Source organism: Takifugu rubripes, chromosome 10, assembly GCF_901000725.2.
Source record: "Takifugu rubripes chromosome 10, fTakRub1.2, whole genome shotgun sequence".
In the NCBI taxonomy this organism is placed as follows: Eukaryota; Metazoa; Chordata; class Actinopteri; order Tetraodontiformes; family Tetraodontidae; genus Takifugu; species Takifugu rubripes.
Genome location: NC_042294.1, coordinates 6,557,807 through 6,574,788, shown reverse-complemented (window position 1 = coordinate 6,574,788; position 16,982 = coordinate 6,557,807). Strand labels below are relative to the sequence as shown.

Below are 16,982 nucleotides of genomic sequence, written 5' to 3'. Positions count from 1 at the left end.
AACGTACAGCTGTTTATGTCTTTCCCAGCCATGTGTCACCTCTTAAAGCTCACAGGTTTTATTGTCCCACGGCTTCTAAAAAGGCTGCGGGTTTAATATAGATGCAAACTTTAAGATGCTTTACTTCCCCCTTGCGCCATTACAAAAAAAATTCCTCGTCTACTATGACGATTAAAATGCGTTTAACGCTCTTCATGCCTCATAAATCACATTGCGCAGGGGTCACCACGGTGGAGCGCAACCTCAGGTTAACCGTTTCCTTCCTTTTTGAAAGAATGATCATATATAAACACCATTAAAGCCGTGGTGCGGCTGGTGATAGCGACAGAATTGGTTTACTCGAACTTTATTGCGTCGCTGAGTGCCCCATTAAGATATAGTGGAAAGTGCTTTAATTGCCTTTGAAGAATTCAGCGCAAATAGTGCATGTGATGGTACACATTGTGAAGGCAAAAGCCTGTGATACAATTTATATAGGTCTGTAAACCGCCCTTATGGCGCTCAGACTGTTGGATAAATCCTCGAGGTGAGCGCTCATGTTGCGGGAATCAGGCGCACCGCTTAATTGGGTTCTCTTCCCGCACTCCAGCCTTAATTGATTTACCGCGAGAGCAGTTTAATGGAGCGGACACGCACCTGCTAATGGCCTGCAAACACAGGGAGAGTGCTGCGAGCGACGCGGCTCTGTTTGCCGTCACCGAGGGGCCTTCGCGCTGGGACCCCCGCGAGGGTGTTATAATTGTGTTAAATGATGCAGTTGGAGACGCGTAATGGGTACTTTTAAAAAATCAGAAAAGTAAAGGTACATGCAGAACCTTTAGGAGATGCCATGCTTGTTCCCATGACAACAACCGCTCCACGCAGGACTCTTTTCTGGCAGATCGAGCAATGTTTGCATCCCGTACCTGTCGGTTTAGCAGGTGTGTGGAGGTATATGCGTATGAATTGTGAGAACAGTTGCACATGTTTCTATCTTTTAACAAATTGAAACATTCTGTACGCGCGTGTGGACAAGGCTTCCCGGACTCACCTGCTCACCTGTCAGTTTCTACTCAGCCGGCAAACACAGGTGGGTGCCAGGTAAACGTCGCGGTATTTACAGATTGGCATTGATTTACTGAAAGCTGCAGAATATCCTGGAAACTGCAGCCATATGTCGGTGGTTTTGAAAGAGCGCTTAAGCCAATGGCTTTGACGCTGCGCGGTCACATGGCGGCCGAGTGACACACCTGTACGGAGCAGGAGGCCTCGCACTTGCGTGAGGGGACAGGTGGGACAGAAGGTCCACTCAGAGGCAGGGAGCAGGTGCTGCGTGTGCGGCTCCTCGGGAGACATGAATCGGGAAGAACACTATTACCCTGCTCAGGTTTTTAAAGACTCCTGTGCGTACCAGAGATCTCAGGCGGAGGACTACAGTCACAGTCCGCCACCGTGCCTCTACATGAGCAGGCAGGTTCACTCGGTCTACACACCTCCGACCATGGGAGCTTTGGAACAGACCAACCTTTCTGATATCGTCCCGTCTTACTCTCTACCCATGCGGGAGGATCCAAGCGCGGCTCAACTTCATCACCCTCTGGGCCTGCAGCAGCAGCATGTACCCCCGGCTGCAGGGTACTCTGACACGGGGGAGCAGAGCAGATATACCCTTCCTTTTCCCTGGATGAAAACCACCAAATCTCACTCACACACCTGGAAAGGACAGTGGACAGGTAATTTTTCCTATAATTGAGCTTCCTAAACGAGATAATATGCAGCTTCTAATATCAATTCATTATTTAAATTTGATTAATAAGAGATTTGAGGCCTGGCACTATGTTCTTAAGATAAAACTGTGTTCCAATTTACCTTGTAAATTATTTGACTGTAATTATTAAGTAGTATTGTGTAAGAAATAGAAATGTATTGATATGTAATAAATATTTAATCTATTTAAACGTTCAACATACCCAGGTTTATTTTATGCAGGCTTGTTAAATGTTTTTTTTTTAATTACTGGATTCCTAAACTGCAATACTGATTTGTGCTGCAGTTTTTTTTCGTGCTCTTTGGTGCCAAATGTGATTTGGTTTGCTGTTGGTACAGTACACATGTTGTTACTGGCACTAAACTTCAAAATTACAAGAAGCAACTTTTTGTTTCAGATATGGAATTCAGTGGCCCAAGGGTCAAAGCTGCTAACATGCTAGTGGGTGATAAAGCGTATAATACATGCTTTAAATTTTAGCAAAACAAACAAACAAACAAAAACTTCATCTTAGTTTTAATTTCCCCTTTATTTTGATTTAATGCATACATTTGAAAGAGGACATATTTGCAATACATTGCAGTGTCTAGATGTAAGAAATTTGAAATAACACTGGGCCTATAGGCTCATGTTATTCTGTTTTTTAATGCTTTGTGTTTCTGACTAACTTATTGTCAGCAGTAAGTACTGAATCTTACATTGATCATGTTTTTCCTCAGAATATCGGGGCTCCTGAGGTAGATTAATCCTCTGGTGTGAGAATAGACTTGTGAAAAAAGGACTTTGTCCGCTGGTCTCACTTTATCAGTAATAACTATTATTTACAGAGATCACACCTGGATTTTAACCAGTTTATTCTTGTACTTTTATGGTGAACAATAACTTTAAAAAAAATCATACATTGACACTAGGCTGCATAAAAACCTTTCAATTACTGCACAACAGTTTGCTTACAGACTGATTTTTCACATTTACTTCAATTTTAATCGAAATATTTCCTTTTAAATGCTCCGTAGTGTTCAAATTTGGGGATTATACATTTCAATTAAATCGTCAATTTTTATGCCTTTTAAATGAGGGTAAAGAAATGGCTCAACCCATATTTCATACAGGTTTATGATGGAGTCGTCATATTATTATTATCATTATTATTATCTAAACACAACCACATAAATGCCATAATTTGATGAGGAAACTGTTTCCTTCTTATTATTTAGGTTCCTACGTGATGGCGGAAACAGAGGAAAACAAACGCACGAGGACAGCCTACACGCGCGCGCAGCTGCTCGAGCTCGAGAAGGAGTTCCTCTTCAACCGCTACATCTCGAGACCGCGCCGCGTGGAGCTCGCGCTGACCCTGAGCCTGACAGAGCGCCACATTAAGATCTGGTTCCAGAATCGACGCATGAAGTGGAAGAAAGAGGAGGACCGCCGGAGGGTGAGGGGCACCGAGCCGGACCAGGACTCCTCCATCACCTCCGGAGACCAGGCGGACGTGGCCGCCGGGGTCACTTCCACAAACGGACCCCAAACCGCAACACCCCCCGTGTCGCCCCTCCGCGGTCACTCTCTCTCCGTCCCGAGGTCTCAGGAGCCCGCCTAGACCCCGCAGAGGGGTGGAAACGGACGGGGACGTCGTCTTTCTCAGCACTATCAAAACCAGGGCGGATTTATTAGGAACCAAACCAGACAAGAGTTCAATCTACCCGCCAGTTTTGGCCGATTTAATGGTTTCACGGACCGAACTTGGATCCACTTTAACACGCATTATTTAACTTTTTCATTATCATCCCCAAACAAATTTCTCAAAGACATTTTTTTCCCCTTTTGTCATGCAATGGCCGTTTACAATATCTAATAGTCCATAGTGTCAATGTACACTTGTACATATATGAGCTTTAATCTTCATTGTAAAATCCTAACTGTAATAAATTAATCAGCAAATATAAGATTGTGTGAACATTTACAAATTAAACCGGTTTAACCGTTTTTGAGTTTATAACCTGGGTGTGTCTACCAAAATGATACTGTGGAGACGCAGGCTGGAGATCTTCTTCACCTCCTCGATGCCACGCAGGGTCTCCAGTGCGGGTTCATTCTGGCAGCGCTCCGTCATCTGGTGCAATATGGTCGCCTTGTCGTTCATCCGTGCGCAGATGACAAACGGGAACCCGAAACGCTGCTTATACTCATCATTGAGCCGCTCCATGCGGGACGCTTCCTCGGATCCGAGCGCGTCCAGCCCGGCCGCTACCTGCTCTACGCGGGACTCCTGCGTCAAGGTGCCGCGCTGGAGGTCCCTGCCCGCCAGGTCCGGGTGACACCTAAGGAGCCCCTCTTTACCTGTGCACCAACACACAAAAAAAGGATTTTGTGGTATCAAGTGCAATGGTGTTTACACCAGACATCCTTGGAAAAAGCCAATTCAAATGCAAAAAATGCGTACCTGATTGTGGAAGATGATCGATAAAGTCGTGGATCGCTTTCTCCAGCGCAGTAAAACTCCCAAAAGGACGTTCCGACCACACAGTGGCCGCCACTATGGGGCATTTTTCCACCAAATTGCCAAAAATGTTCACAAATTCCTCAAAAGAGAGGTCGTTCACTGCTCTGATGTCCATATTCCGAGGTGTCCACGCAATATAGGGCGACGTTTGTAAAGGTTGCTGCAGAGGTTCGTGTCAGTCAGAAGAACCTGTAGCCTTGTCTGTCAAACACACACTCACGCACGCACACAACGATCACTTCCTGGTTCCAGTGGGATGAGAACGTATAACACAGTGTAATCTGGAAACGCCCTTTTTAATATCACCAACTAATTCATTACAAGTCTCCAAACGCATCATTTAACGCAATAATTATTTTCTAATCAGGGATTTTACCGTTTAACTTAAATGTTATTTAAAAAAAACACACACACAGGCCTTCCTTAAAACACATAACTATGATTTACATTAGGGAAAATATAAAGAATAAAGTGATCTTTTATATTTCTAGGCTACCGTTTTCTAATTTTATCTTAATTTGCATAAATTGTGACTGTAGGCTGAAGTTGTGCATTAGTGGGGTGAATGTACTCTTGGACATGTCCCCTGTGTCCAAAGCCTGGTCAACATTTTCTTTCATCAGATCAACTGTTGGGGGAAAAAGGGATAGAATTTTCAGATGTTTTCCACCAGAACGGGTGTTTTTTTTTTAATGCAAGCTGTCCGCCATGCAGGGTGAAATATGAGTTACATTTCTGTATCAGTTACACTTTATTGTATAAAACAAACACTCACGGTTGTAATACTGCAGTCCAAAGAAAGGAATAAAAATATTGCTTATAAATGGTTGATAAAAAAATAGCTTGATAGTCCTGAGAACGTCTGGCATTCTGTGATGAAAAAATATATTTCTTTTTAGATTCAAAATAAAGTAAGAAAAAAGGTAAAATCGCCTTTATAAACCTGTAAAGTATTTACACTCAGTCCAGAACATTCAATCTCACTGACATCACTTAACAGAACTCATGCTTTAACTCTCAAGAGCAGTATAAAACCCACATCTGTGGTTAAAAGGAAAACTGGTTTTAGCATCGCTGTGCATCAGGCTTCAGCAGCTTCTCCTCCTCTGCGCTGGTCTCCAGCTCTTTGCTCTCCGTGGCCGAACGTGGTTGAGAATATTCGTTGGCCGCCTTGTTCTTGTTCTGTGTCTCCAGCGCAGAAGTGGCCTTGGTGGCCGCTGCGTTGGTGTGGACACACTCCTTCTGCTCCAGTATGTTATGGTAGAGCTGGCGGAGGGAGAGAGGAATCAGAAACGGATAAAGAGATGAAACAAATGGGACGAGTGGGAGCAGCCCACCTTCTCCTCTCTGTCCGTCAATTGGTTGCACATGAAGGACACCAGCTCTGAAAAAGACGGTCGGCTTCCTGGATTGAGGGCCCAGCACTTACACATCATCCCGTACCTGCAGGAGGGGGTAAAGGTGAGCACATTGGGCAATTTAGACTCTCCAAACAACCAAATGTACTGGTCATTGGACTGGGAGCGCCAGGAAAACGAGACTAGGGGAGAACATGCAAAACTTGGAATGTACTGTAGCATTTTTGAGCCTACACAGAATCACTGGCGTAGTACGGACACTCCATCTTAAATCCTCTTTCAATCATGGAGTAGAAGTTGTGATCCACTTTTATTCCAGGGTATGGAGTCACGCCTATAGAGAGAAACAGGAAGCGTTATTCGTTGTGCTGGATTGGAGTTGTTTTGTTGTTTTAGCTAATGTGGCATAGGCTACCGAGGGAGAAGACCTCCCAGAGGAGAATCCCGTAAGCCCAGACGTCGCTCTTCGTGGTGTAAATTCCCTGAAACGTGCTCTCCGGGGCCATCCACTTCACGGGCAGACGCACCTGATGCAGAGACCACAGATGGACAAAATGTTCTCCAGCACACGAACGATGCGTGAATAATACTTGCACGTACGTTTCCTCTCACAACGTAATTGGAATCATTCTCGATGTCCCTGGCCAATCCGAAGTCGCCAATCTTGACCAGCCTGTCCTTGGTCACCAAGATGTTTCGAGCTGCCAGGTCTCGATGGATACACTGTTGAGAGAACATTTGCTACTTACTTTTATACCTGGAAGTTAAAACAGTTCATTTAGAGTATCTCCCTTACGTTCTTGGAGGAGAGGAACTCCATGCCTTTGGCCACCTGGAATGCAAAGCTGAGCAGATCATCGAAGGTCAGGGTCTGCAGGTCCTCAGGCCGCTCATCCTCAAGCTCCTCGACAATTTCTGGATCTGCAGATGAACTCAGTTTGGACCAACGTGAAGCTGACATCGTGATTCCAATGCTGCGGTTTTCACCTTCAAAGTTATTCCCGTTATCAGAGCCGAGTGTGAGGATGGCGATGTTGTCCTGCCCCCTAGTGGCCGAAGGGTACATGGTCACATAATGCTCCTGCGATACGTGCTGTTTGCTGAGAAAATGCAAATACATTTACAACAGGTTGCCAATAAATTAATAAAATGCATCTTTAAATGCAAAACTATTCACACAATTGTTAAATCATCCTTTCTCACCCCGGCTTTGTCTCCAGGTTTTGGTAAAGGCTGCTGAAACGGTCCTTGTTGAAAGCATCGGTCACAGATTTGTGGTAGAGCTCTCTGTTCTTCTTCAGGTAATTCAGAAGGTCTCCATGACAACAGTACTGAAAGATCAGGTATGTCGGCCCTGCTTGTAAAACAGCACATATTTTTGTTAAAACCTTTTGAAATAATCAGGCAGACACTGAGAGATCCAGCCATTGTTGTACCTGATTCGGTGCACGCTCCGAGCAGGTTTACGATGTTGTCGTGAGAGCCGATGTGAGTCAACATTTTCAGCTCGGACACCAGGGCCTCCTTCTCCACAGAGTGGTGCTTTTCTGCAGCGTTAACACGCCACATTAGCTACTACTCACATTGGACTGTTGCTCTGTCGTAGAAAATTCAAATATGTGAACTCACAGACCTTTGAGCATCTTCACGGCCACCTGCTGTGGCACTCCAGGCTTGCTGATACCATAAGCTGTCGCCTGGACCACCATTCCAAAAGCCCCAGAGCCCAGCTCCTTTCCTGGGTAATACAAATATTGACGCGCTGATGACACCTTCATCTTCCTTTTCTACTGATTATAACGTAGAAATTCACATTTCATATCTGTCTAATGGGATTCGTACCCAGTTCCAGGTTCTCTCTGGGAAACTCCCACTTGGTGTCGTACTCGAAGTCCTTGAAGTTTATGTAGATGTAATCGTTGTCGCTGGGGCCGACCATCTGGATCATCTGAAGCTGGGGCTGATACTTGGGTTTCTGTGGGGAAAAACCCAAAGGTTCCACATCACTTCCTGTCTGTGTGAACAGATACAAATGTGTGATCTGTAATTGTTACCTTCTTCTTGATAAAGTAGAAGAGGGTCACGCTCACTACTACTAGAGCCACAAGAAGAAGCAAGCTGCTGACTTTCAGCAGGTTAAAGTTCTCATCTGGTGATGCTACAGCAATGAAAAAACATGATTTCCAGTCATCGTCCCTGTTGTTTTCCTTTCGTCATTCAGATATTACACCCGTCTTCCTACCACTAGAAACCCGGAGCAGCTGTGGTTGGAACTGTGGGGATTTGCACCAAGAACCCACCGAGTTAGTCAGGCAAAACCTGAAATGGTGTCCGTTCACCCACGTTCTGTTGAGGGAAGACAGGATTTCCTTCTTGCAGGAGAAGTCGGTGACTGTCACAGAAGTGTCCGGAATCACAGTCCAGGAGGAATCAAGCTCGCAGATGCTTGGAGACAGACAGCCTTGAAAGGAAATCTGGAGGAATAATGGAGCGAGAAGGTCTGATGGGGGACATACCTGTCGTTGGCTGAAACACAAGACATCCATGTGTAGTTCGCAGGCACGAGACTCGACGTCTCCACCATGATATCGAAGCCCGTCTCGAATGTGAACATCGGCGTGTCTGAAATGAAGCCCGGAACTCTGAGCACCTTCAACCAGAAGGTCCACAGACCAAAAACAAATCAATGCCTCTTACCTGCAACGCACACAGACACCGTCCGTGTTTCCTCACGTCCTCCTGCCTCCAAGAGCAGCTTGTAATCACCCGCTTGGAGCGGATTACAGAGTTTGACAGTGCTGAGAGGGTACAACCATGAGTTTATTCTTGTCCCTTCAAAATTGACGCATGTTTGTTGTGTCTACCTGTGTTTCGTCACCCAGGTCTGCCTGATGCATTCAGTCACCATCTTATTGGGAGCTTCCCAGGAACAGCGACGGAGCACTGGGTGGTAGGAGACTCTGGCTTCCAGACAGGTGTCGGAGACGTCATTAGCCGAGACGATTTTGCTCTTTTCCAGCTCCACGGAAAGGAAACCTTCAGCTGGAGCCCAAAAGATGCAGAACGAGTGAAAAGATTTCAAGACACACTTGCTGATAATGGCGCTGAGATGGATTTTTACCAACCTTGGACATTAACGTAGACGTTCTTATTCCTGTTTTTGTCCCTGCAGGTGTATGTGCCGCTGTGGCTCACATTCACTGATTTGATGAACAGGTAGGTCATCCTACTATCGCTGTGGTGATCCGTTTTAATGCAGAGCTTTAAAGGAAAAACAAAACCCAGATGATGACAGTAGGAGTAATTCATGCTTTGGTAATGTGGCGTGTGTTGTACTGATCAGGCACCTCCTGGGAATAGGAGTGGCAAGCTAATTTGTTCTCATCCATTTCTAGGCCCCCTTTGTCCCACTTAGGGTAGGGGCCATAATAAGCCTTTATCCGGCAGCGGAGCAGCAAGGACTGATCGGGCTGAACGGTGATATTGGAGAGCTCGTCTTCCTGCATCCTCTCCAGATCTAACAAGACACTTTTATTGGTTTACGTCCAAACATCCTCATCTGTTATTGTTTTATTGGTGAATTAATGCAAAGGAAACACTACCATAGTCATAGAGTTGGGTGCATTCTTGTCCAGCAGCATTTTCAGCGCAGCACATCGCTCCCCTGTTAAAGAAGGCGCTACTGGATATTTCGCTACCTGGATACCCTCTGAGAGAAGAGCCAACATGTTATTGTTTTACAGAAAACATCGACAGACGTTTCAGAAGCAGTTATCGTCTCACCCGGAAAATCCAAGCGTGGGCTCTGGGCATCCTCCAGAGATGCACAAGAAGTAAGGGGAAATATTTTGCTCATATAACTGGCTCAGTAACAGCCTGGGGGTCGTGGGACGATCTGTTTGAATAGATCATGTTTATCACCACAGAGCTGGTGCGTGGTTTGTGGTGATCAGACAGTTTCTCACTTTTCACAACCCTGAGTGACACAGACACAGAACTCCGGACGCCATTGCCGGTTTCACATGTCAGCTTATACTCCCCAGAATTGGCCTCCGAAAGAGCCGGCAGCACCAACAGCCGACTCCCATTTCTGGTCAAGGTGCGAAAGCACTCAGTGAAACACGCACACATGTAAAAGAGAAGAGGTACTTGTTCCTCATAAACACCGGCTTACACCGCGTGGACGGGCTCCGCTTCGCGGGTCCAGGAGCATGTGGGGTTGCCAGAAAGCTTCTCCAGGGAAATGCTGAGAGTCTTGCCAAGGCAGACGTCCACCCTGACTGGAGCAGATGGACTCAGATCATCAGCTGGAACAAAACACGCTACCTGAAAAACCAAACGCCAAAGAAATGGATTTAATGCGCGTATTTGACCCGGCACCACCAAATCATCATCATCACTTTTCTGAGCCATTAAAAGTGACTCCATCATCAAATTGTGAATGTTTGCACATCTGCAGCATATTCAACTATTAAATCTCCTTTCCTGATGTTTGATCTTGTCATACCCTGTGCATTCGTTGACCAGTTACCTTTCACTCTTAAGTTTAAGGAACAAACAATGCTTCACATTATTATTATTATTATTGTTAAAAGTAGAGGATTTATTTTTATCTTACCTTCTGACTGGGTACGCAGAGTTGGCTCGTCTTTGCTGCAGCAGTACAGCAGACGCACAGGAGGAGAACTGCTAGAAAAACACAAACGTCTCATTTAATCACAACGGGGACTATTTGAGCAATCAACTTAACTAAACAGTGTAATTTCAGAACAAAAATATGTTAAAAAAACAAAACAAAACCCCAACTTAACTATAGATTTGTGTCCCCTCTGGAGTATTTAAGTATATATTATAATACTACAACTAATATTATCCCAATATTATAACTACTAATTACGAAACAAACAAAAAAAAACACCAAAACAATATGATTCAAAATATATTATCGGATCATGTTTAGAAAAGATAACACTTAAGAAATATGAATAAATCTGTCGAAATCTAATTTATTCCAATCGATTTTGTGTCGTCAACTATTGAAATGTTCGGACTCACCCGCGATCATATTGATGCTTTATTTCTGTCAGTGTCACATAGTGATTAACGCATCCTGCTGAGAAACTACCTGTTTTATAAGGGGGAAGTCTGGACATGACGTCAAATTGTGAGGAGAACCAGACATCTTATAAAGATTTACGAGGCTTTTACTTTGATTCGTCAAAGATTCTCTTTAGTGCAGGGGTTTGCATCCTTTTAGGTGAAGTGTGTTTTTTTTCTAATCACGTTTTTTAGACAGAATTACGTGCAATAATCGTGCAAAAACGGTGCAAAATCACATACATTTGCATGCACGGATATACGTCGAAATTACCCAGAATGCACAGCGAAGTTAGCGGGCAAGAAAAAAAAACACAGGCTACTCTGCGCGGAAGGAGGATGGTGCATGGATAACGACAACAACAACAACAACAACGGGATTCCACCGAATGCTGCAATATTTTCTTCATCTGAAATGCGATATCGCCTTATAATGTAACTCCTGCAACATCAAAGAAGTTCTTTGCCGTGAAGCGTCATTAACGCGTCCCGTTAGGGGGGATCTGTTTGCAGGCTATCTTGCTAGCTCGTTAGCTTTGCGTCTCTATGCGTGAGTGTCTTACGGCAGCAGCGGCGGCAGCAGCGGTGCCATGAACAGTGGACTCCCAGCTTCAGCTGCTCCGCTCGGGGGTGCCGGGATACCCAACGTCAAAGTTAAGTTCTGCCGATATTATGCGAAAGATAAAACATGCTTTTACGGAGACGAGTGTCAGTTCCTCCACGAAGATCCGTCCATGGCTAACCTGTCGCTGCACGGCGGCGGCAGCAGCCCCGTTCCCTTGTCCATGGCCGGAGGTGGCGGGACGCCAGCGGGGTATTCTCTCGGTGGCTCCGCAGCGGCCTGTCCGGGCGGCGCAGGGACTGGAGTGCCCAAGAAGAGCGACGCGTTGGGGCCTACAGCGACGACTCTGGACGGGCAACTTTTAGCCAGTGAGTAGCACTTTATCGAGGCCCTGCATGAGATCTCTGGTCATGACTTAACTTTGGGGCCTTCTCGGGCTTTGTTAAAATTTAGATCGGGGATTCGGTGAGGCCTCTTTAACTTAACCAAAACAGTCTGGCACCACCTGCGTGCAGCTAACGACGAGGATGGCTTGAACACCGTTACTGTTTGCGTGTTCTCCTGCAATGTTAATTATTTTCAGAGTCACAAGAAATTAAAATTCGTTTAACAGTATCCTTACTTTATATGACAGCTGTAAGTGTGCAGGCTGCGCCGACGACCATAATTACCAAGCATGAGTTCAGCTAATAGCATGCTAGCGTTAGCAGACAGCGTGGAATTGATTGTTGTGTTTACGGCGAGCGTTGCAAATTCGAGTGGTGCAATCAATTTAAAACTACGAGTAAGATGTCATGTTTGGTGCTGGGGTGTTAACGATGTACTTATTGGTGCTTGCTAACATTAGCGGATCAATGCTAACTGTTACCTGCTAACAAGGCAGTTGTTCTTGCAGCCAGGTGTAAACACTGCGAGCAACTAGTTCTCACCTGCAGCGTCAACTGTGTCCTCTAACATGGACCAGTTGGCATATAAAAAGCCCGCATTTGAGCAGAATGTCAGGGTTACCACTCACATGTTTGATAGCAAACATTTAACACTTTTGTATTTATCATACAGTTTTACTACTCCTTACTTATTAGTCCCAGTTAACACGTCCTAAACTTTGTTCCTGTTATCCTCAGTCCCAGGGATGGATGCTGCGACCTTAAGTGATGCTAGTCTTACCAACTCTTACTTCAGCAGCAGCTTTATTGGCGTCAATGGCTTTGGGAGCCCAGCAGAGCCTAAATACTCAATGATGCAGGTACACACTGGTTGTTACTGAAATGATTGTCTGATATTTAAAAAAAAAAGATCCAATCTGACGTGACCAACATTGTTTGTCCTGACAGCGAATGACTACCAGCAGTAGTTCTCCCAGTCTTCTCAATGAAGGGGTCAAGAACTTCAGCCACAGCTCTCATGGTAAGTTTCTCACGCGACCTGCTAAGCCCTGGTCATATTGTGGTAGTACTGATGCTTCGATCCTCACAAGGTTTGCTCTCCTGCAGATCCAGTGAATTCTCCGACGTCATCGCTGTTCAGTGATTTTGGTGGTCTTAGCATGTCCCATAGGAGAAAGGTGAGTTCACAATCTTCCACACAAAGTGAGTTGCATTATTCATTAAGTTGTGACTAAAACCTCGACAGGATGTGTTCAGTTTTTTTTCTAAGTTGATTTTAATGCGATTCCACATCTCTCGTCTCATGTTTCAAGGCTCCAAACCCAGCAGCAAGTGAATTCATCCCAAAGGGAGCTCCACGTATGGCAACCATGGCCCCGTCTGCTGTTCAGGCCTTCCCCTCTCCTCTTTTTCCACATCCTGGTCTTAGTAGCTCCACAGCTGCTGTGCTAGCACCAGGTGAGAGGGTTTTTTTATTTATTTATTTTTGGATGCACTGGTGCATGAATGTATACCCGGTCGCTGCACTTTTGCGGCTCAGTTTTGTTTTCTGTCACAAACTTTAAAAATTCTGCAGTCAGTAAAAGTTTTGGGATTCCCTCACAGGTGGTACGGACAAATCCAAGCCTTTATTTCAAATTACAGGCATGTCTCTATCTGCTGGATCCTCCCCTCTCCACTCCCCAAAAATCACCCCCCACACGTCGCCGGCACCTCGCCGGCGCAGCCACACCCCAAACCCTGCCAACTACATGGTGCCCACCACTGCGTCCGAACAGAACACCCAAGTCATTCAGAAGGAGACTGTTGGGGGGACCACCTACTTTTACACGGACAACACGCCGGCCCCGATGGCGGGGATGGTACGTGCCACACAGCAGCAAGACTAAAACTCCAGCTGCTCCTTAGATCACTTTTCATTTAGCCGGTATTAGGAAGTTGTGCGTTTCTATTTCCGTCCCAGGTGTTTCCTACCTACCATATCTATCCCTCCACTGCACCCCATGTGGCTTACATGCAGCCCAAAGCTAACGCGCCTTCCTTCTTCATGGCCGACGAGCTGCGACAGGTATTTTCCATCGGATCCTTCCATCGCTCAACATCCCCTTTTCTTCCTCTCTTCCCATCTAAGTCATACTGAGGTTTCTTTGTTCCTTCCAGGAGCTGATTAACAGACATCTGATAACAATGGCCCAGATTGACCATTCAGAAAACACAGGTAGCGGGTTTACTACATATGAACCCCGCTCCTTTTTTAAATTTACATAATCAATAATTAAATGCATTTTGTTTAAAAAAACAAAACTCTGTTGTAAAAGAAGTGTCAGTGCATCTCTGCCTTAAAAAAAACTTCTTTTTTGTGGCAGACGTACCATCTGAGGTGGACAGCTACCACAGCCTGTTTCCCCTCGAACCCCTCCCTCCACCCAACCGCATGCAAAAGACCGGAAACTTCAGCTACATCACCTCCTGCTACAAGGCAGTGAACAGCAAGGACGACCTGCCTTACTGCCTGAGGCGGATACAGGGTGAGAATAGACATGAGTTAAAATATCAAACTATACAACATTTATACTTCTAAAATATAACACGTTTACTGGCATCCCAAAATCCCTCCCTACTCCCTTTATAGTGTACAGATCATTTGTCCAGGTATCTGAAGCACTGTACAATAGATAGTGTATCCCATAATGCCTTGTGAAAGGTGGCTTACAACCAATGCTCTCTGGTCCAGGGTTCCGCCTGGTTAACACCAAGTGCATGATGCTGGTGGACATGTGGAAGAAGATCCAGCATTCAAACTCTGTGACGTTAAGGGAGGTCTTCACCACAAAGGCCTTTGGAGACCACTGTGAGGGCACGCTCGTACAATGTTCTTGTGGTTTTTGGAAGCTTTAAATCAGTGGATTTGAGATTTCTCTGGTTAAATGTTGTTTTTGCTCAGCGTTGGTGTTCTCCTACGACTTCCACGCTGGTGCAGAGACCATGTACAGCCGACACTTCAACGACCCAGCAGCAGACTCGTACTTCACTAAGAGGAAGTGGGGTGAGTTGTTGTTTTCCTCCCTTCCTCCTTTACATCGAAATAGACCCAGCACCTCTTAGATTTAGCGCCAATGTTTTGCACGTTTTTGCACATCTTTTAGCGCTTTTCTGTAGAACATCACAGGCGATCATTTGCAACTTGCGTTTGTTTCCATCGTCGTTTGTGTTCGCTGTTTTATGCATCCCAGACTTCTCGCCCAAGCGGGTGGATGTTTTGGTGCTTCGGGGCTGGTTTGAGTGTCTGGAAATCCGTCGCCTCCCAGTTTGACAGTTAACGTGTGCTTCTATTTGAGAGAAATGAAGGGACTTGGAGGAAACTGTGGTTGAAACTGATCCTCAGACAGGTGCTGTTCAGCTCACCTACTGAAACGAGGAAGCAAAACCATTCAGACCAGTGGTTAGGTTTTGCTTAAAGAAGACACCAGCATTAAGCTAGTTGCATGTTTACTTTACTAGTATTTAATGAATCCCTTTTTTTAGGGTGTTTCAGCTGTTAAAATGGAAAAGAGGGGCCGAAAATGTATTTTTAGAACTCTCCCAGACCTGGAGGAGGCATTCTTTTGTCGTTGTACTCCAGAGGAGATGACATAAATATTTCAAATGCTAAAATATTAAATTCCCTTCTCCTAACACCAGCTCAGGTACAGAAGCTTTGTGACTAAAAACCTAAAATTGATCTGGTTCGGCTCAACGATGATGTGCTTTATTACATGGTTCTTTATCTGAGTTAAAGGAATTAACAGTTTTTGTCTCACGTGAACTCAAGATGGAGTCGGCTTTACCGCAAATAGGCATTGTGTCATCTGGTTACATTGGTGTAAAAATGTGGTCACATGTTCCCACCCAAGTCTTCGCTTTGAGTAATGTTTTCAACCATGTGTTTACCATCAGAGATCATACGTGTTATATTCAGTCATTAGTTATCATTTGTTGCTTTTTTTTAAGCGTTACAGCTTCTGTCTCCTCTTTTAACATGGTGACTTATTAAACTGTTTGGTGATCAGTCAAAGTGAAAACCGGTCAGGGGCCAAGCTGGCCGATTCCACACTCACAGAAGAAGTGAAAAGAACACTTAACAAACTCACGGCTTTTTACAGAAGTGATGCTTAACCGATAGACTTTTGCCCGTGTACAGGTCAGCACGAACCCCCGCCCCCCCCGGCAGCACGCGGGCCTGCTCCCAGAGTCCCTGATCTGGGCCTACATAGTCCAGCTCAGCTCGGCGCTGCGCACCATACACACCGCCGGCCTGGCCTGCCGCGTCATGGACCCCAGCAAGATTCTCATCACTGGCAAGACCAGGTACACCCCCCCCCCCCCCCCCCCAACATGTCCGACACAGACGACCACATTCAGTGTTATACGGAACTCCTCAAATATCACTTCATAGCACATTCGGAATCGAAATATCTGCTACCTGTAAGCGCTTTAAAAGCAGAGAAAGATATCGAGTTCAGGCTTCCTTTTTTTAAAAAAAACAACAGAAATGTGGTTCAGCCGACCACACGGTTTGAGCTGACCATATTAACTCTTGTCTCCAAAGGTTACGGGTGAACTGTGTTGGGGTTTTTGATGTCTTAACGTTTGATAACAGTCAGACAAATCATCTCGCCCTAATGCCACAATACCAGGTACCTCTTATCGTGATTAAACCCGGTCGCACAGTCTGAATTATCCGGGTCACCGTTAACGTGTGCTTCTGTATCCTGTGGTGTTTGTGCAGCAAGCAGACCTGGTGTCCCTGGGAAAGGTAGTGCTGGCACTGGCGTGCAATTCCCTGGCTGGCATTCAGAGGGAGAACCTGCAGAAGGCGATGGAGCTGGTGTCTCTTAACTACTCTTCAGACCTCAAGAACCTCATTCTGTAAGCAAGAGATTGCAGTAGAATGCTGAGATACCAGAAGATCTGTTAGTAATGAACAGCAGGTTCATTTTAAGACTCAACATAATAAGCTTTGTTGCACTACTTCATCCGTTTTCTGTCTTTGCCTTTGAACAGTACATGATAAACACAGTTGTTGCCGTATCCCTTTCATCCTCGTTTTTGTGCACGTGTAGGTATCTGCTGACCGATCAGTCCCGCCTCCGCAGCGTCAACGACATCATGCCCATGATCGGAGCTCGATTCTACACGCAACTGGACGCGTCGCAGATGAGGAATGATGTCATCGAGGAAGACCTGGCAAAGGTGTGTGAAGGCTGTGGTACAAAAGCAACAGAGAGCAGGCACAATTCAGTCAGCTACTTTTCTCACAGGTTAGGGCTCGGTTTGCAAGAAGGAA

At 45.5% G+C, this 16,982-nt stretch overlaps 4 protein-coding genes across 5 annotated transcripts in view; 2 read left to right on the top strand and 2 right to left on the bottom strand.

The window, feature by feature from the left end:
- The first annotated feature begins 27 nt into the window (after positions 1-27).
- Positions 28-3,693, top strand: pdx1 (pancreatic and duodenal homeobox 1). The gene is made up of 2 exons (XM_003967931.3): positions 28-1,712; positions 2,965-3,693. The coding sequence occupies exons 1-2, from the start codon at positions 1,334-1,336 to the stop codon at positions 3,348-3,350; spliced, it is 765 nt and encodes a 254-aa protein (XP_003967980.1). The 5' UTR covers positions 28-1,333; the 3' UTR covers positions 3,351-3,693.
- On the bottom strand, positions 3,448-4,501 carry urad (ureidoimidazoline (2-oxo-4-hydroxy-4-carboxy-5-) decarboxylase). The gene is made up of 2 exons (XM_003967932.3): positions 4,194-4,501; positions 3,448-4,090 (listed from the first exon to the last, which is right to left on the bottom strand). The coding sequence occupies exons 1-2, from the start codon at positions 4,366-4,368 to the stop codon at positions 3,744-3,746; spliced, it is 522 nt and encodes a 173-aa protein (XP_003967981.1). The 5' UTR covers positions 4,369-4,501; the 3' UTR covers positions 3,448-3,743.
- A 404-nt stretch (positions 4,502-4,905) lies between these two features.
- flt3 (fms related receptor tyrosine kinase 3) lies at positions 4,906-10,735 on the bottom strand. 2 transcript variants are annotated; one of them, XM_011607879.2, is made up of 24 exons: positions 10,667-10,735; positions 10,230-10,300; positions 9,786-9,937; positions 9,577-9,701; positions 9,395-9,506; positions 9,214-9,320; positions 8,959-9,128; positions 8,737-8,872; positions 8,476-8,653; positions 8,309-8,409; positions 8,128-8,233; positions 7,854-8,056; positions 7,666-7,769; positions 7,454-7,586; positions 7,245-7,349; positions 7,048-7,158; positions 6,815-6,968; positions 6,599-6,711; positions 6,408-6,532; positions 6,212-6,334; positions 6,027-6,138; positions 5,846-5,945; positions 5,591-5,696; positions 4,906-5,519 (listed from the first exon to the last, which is right to left on the bottom strand). In XM_011607879.2, the coding sequence occupies exons 1-24, from the start codon at positions 10,674-10,676 to the stop codon at positions 5,319-5,321; spliced, it is 2,958 nt and encodes a 985-aa protein (XP_011606181.2). In that variant the 5' UTR covers positions 10,677-10,735; the 3' UTR covers positions 4,906-5,318. The 2 variants fall into 2 exon arrangements, with proteins under 2 accessions (XP_011606181.2, XP_029698488.1); XM_029842628.1 differs by having other exon boundaries at positions 6,815-6,965.
- A 267-nt stretch (positions 10,736-11,002) lies between these two features.
- Positions 11,003-16,982, top strand: part of pan3 (poly(A) specific ribonuclease subunit PAN3) — a 9,170-nt gene continuing 3,190 nt past the window's right edge. Inside the window, exons 1-15 of the mRNA XM_029842631.1 lie at positions 11,003-11,638; positions 12,395-12,516; positions 12,605-12,677; positions 12,764-12,834; positions 12,970-13,114; positions 13,301-13,518; positions 13,620-13,724; positions 13,817-13,874; positions 14,023-14,184; positions 14,391-14,507; positions 14,601-14,709; positions 15,842-16,003; positions 16,245-16,332; positions 16,425-16,564; positions 16,759-16,888. Of these exons, the coding sequence (XP_029698491.1) occupies positions 11,299-11,638; positions 12,395-12,516; positions 12,605-12,677; positions 12,764-12,834; positions 12,970-13,114; positions 13,301-13,518; positions 13,620-13,724; positions 13,817-13,874; positions 14,023-14,184; positions 14,391-14,507; positions 14,601-14,709; positions 15,842-16,003; positions 16,245-16,332; positions 16,425-16,564; positions 16,759-16,888 (2,040 nt within the window). The 5' untranslated portion in view covers positions 11,003-11,298. The remainder of the gene's footprint in view (positions 11,639-12,394; positions 12,517-12,604; positions 12,678-12,763; positions 12,835-12,969; positions 13,115-13,300; positions 13,519-13,619; positions 13,725-13,816; positions 13,875-14,022; positions 14,185-14,390; positions 14,508-14,600; positions 14,710-15,841; positions 16,004-16,244; positions 16,333-16,424; positions 16,565-16,758; positions 16,889-16,982) is intronic.

Bases quoted from the DNA above. Each gene is read 5' to 3' on its own strand.
- pdx1 (XM_003967931.3), top strand. From the start codon at position 1,334: ATGAATCGGGAAGAACACTATTACCCTGCTCAGGTTTTTAAAGACTCC. The intron at 1,713-2,964 runs GTAATTTTTCCT...CTTATTATTTAG, and splicing joins CTGGAAAGGACAGTGGACAG to GTTCCTACGTGATGGCGGAA.
- urad (XM_003967932.3), bottom strand. From the start codon at position 4,368: ATGGACATCAGAGCAGTGAACGACCTCTCTTTTGAGGAATTTGTGAAC. The intron at 4,091-4,193 runs GTACGCATTTTT...GTTGGTGCACAG, and splicing joins CGATCATCTTCCACAATCAG to GTAAAGAGGGGCTCCTTAGG.
- flt3 (XM_011607879.2), bottom strand. The intron at 9,938-10,229 runs GTAAGATAAAAA...TTGGTTTTTCAG, and splicing joins TCTGCGTACCCAGTCAGAAG to GTAGCGTGTTTTGTTCCAGC. The intron at 9,702-9,785 runs GTAAGCCGGTGT...CACCTTGACCAG, and splicing joins GCGGAGCCCGTCCACGCGGT to AAATGGGAGTCGGCTGTTGG.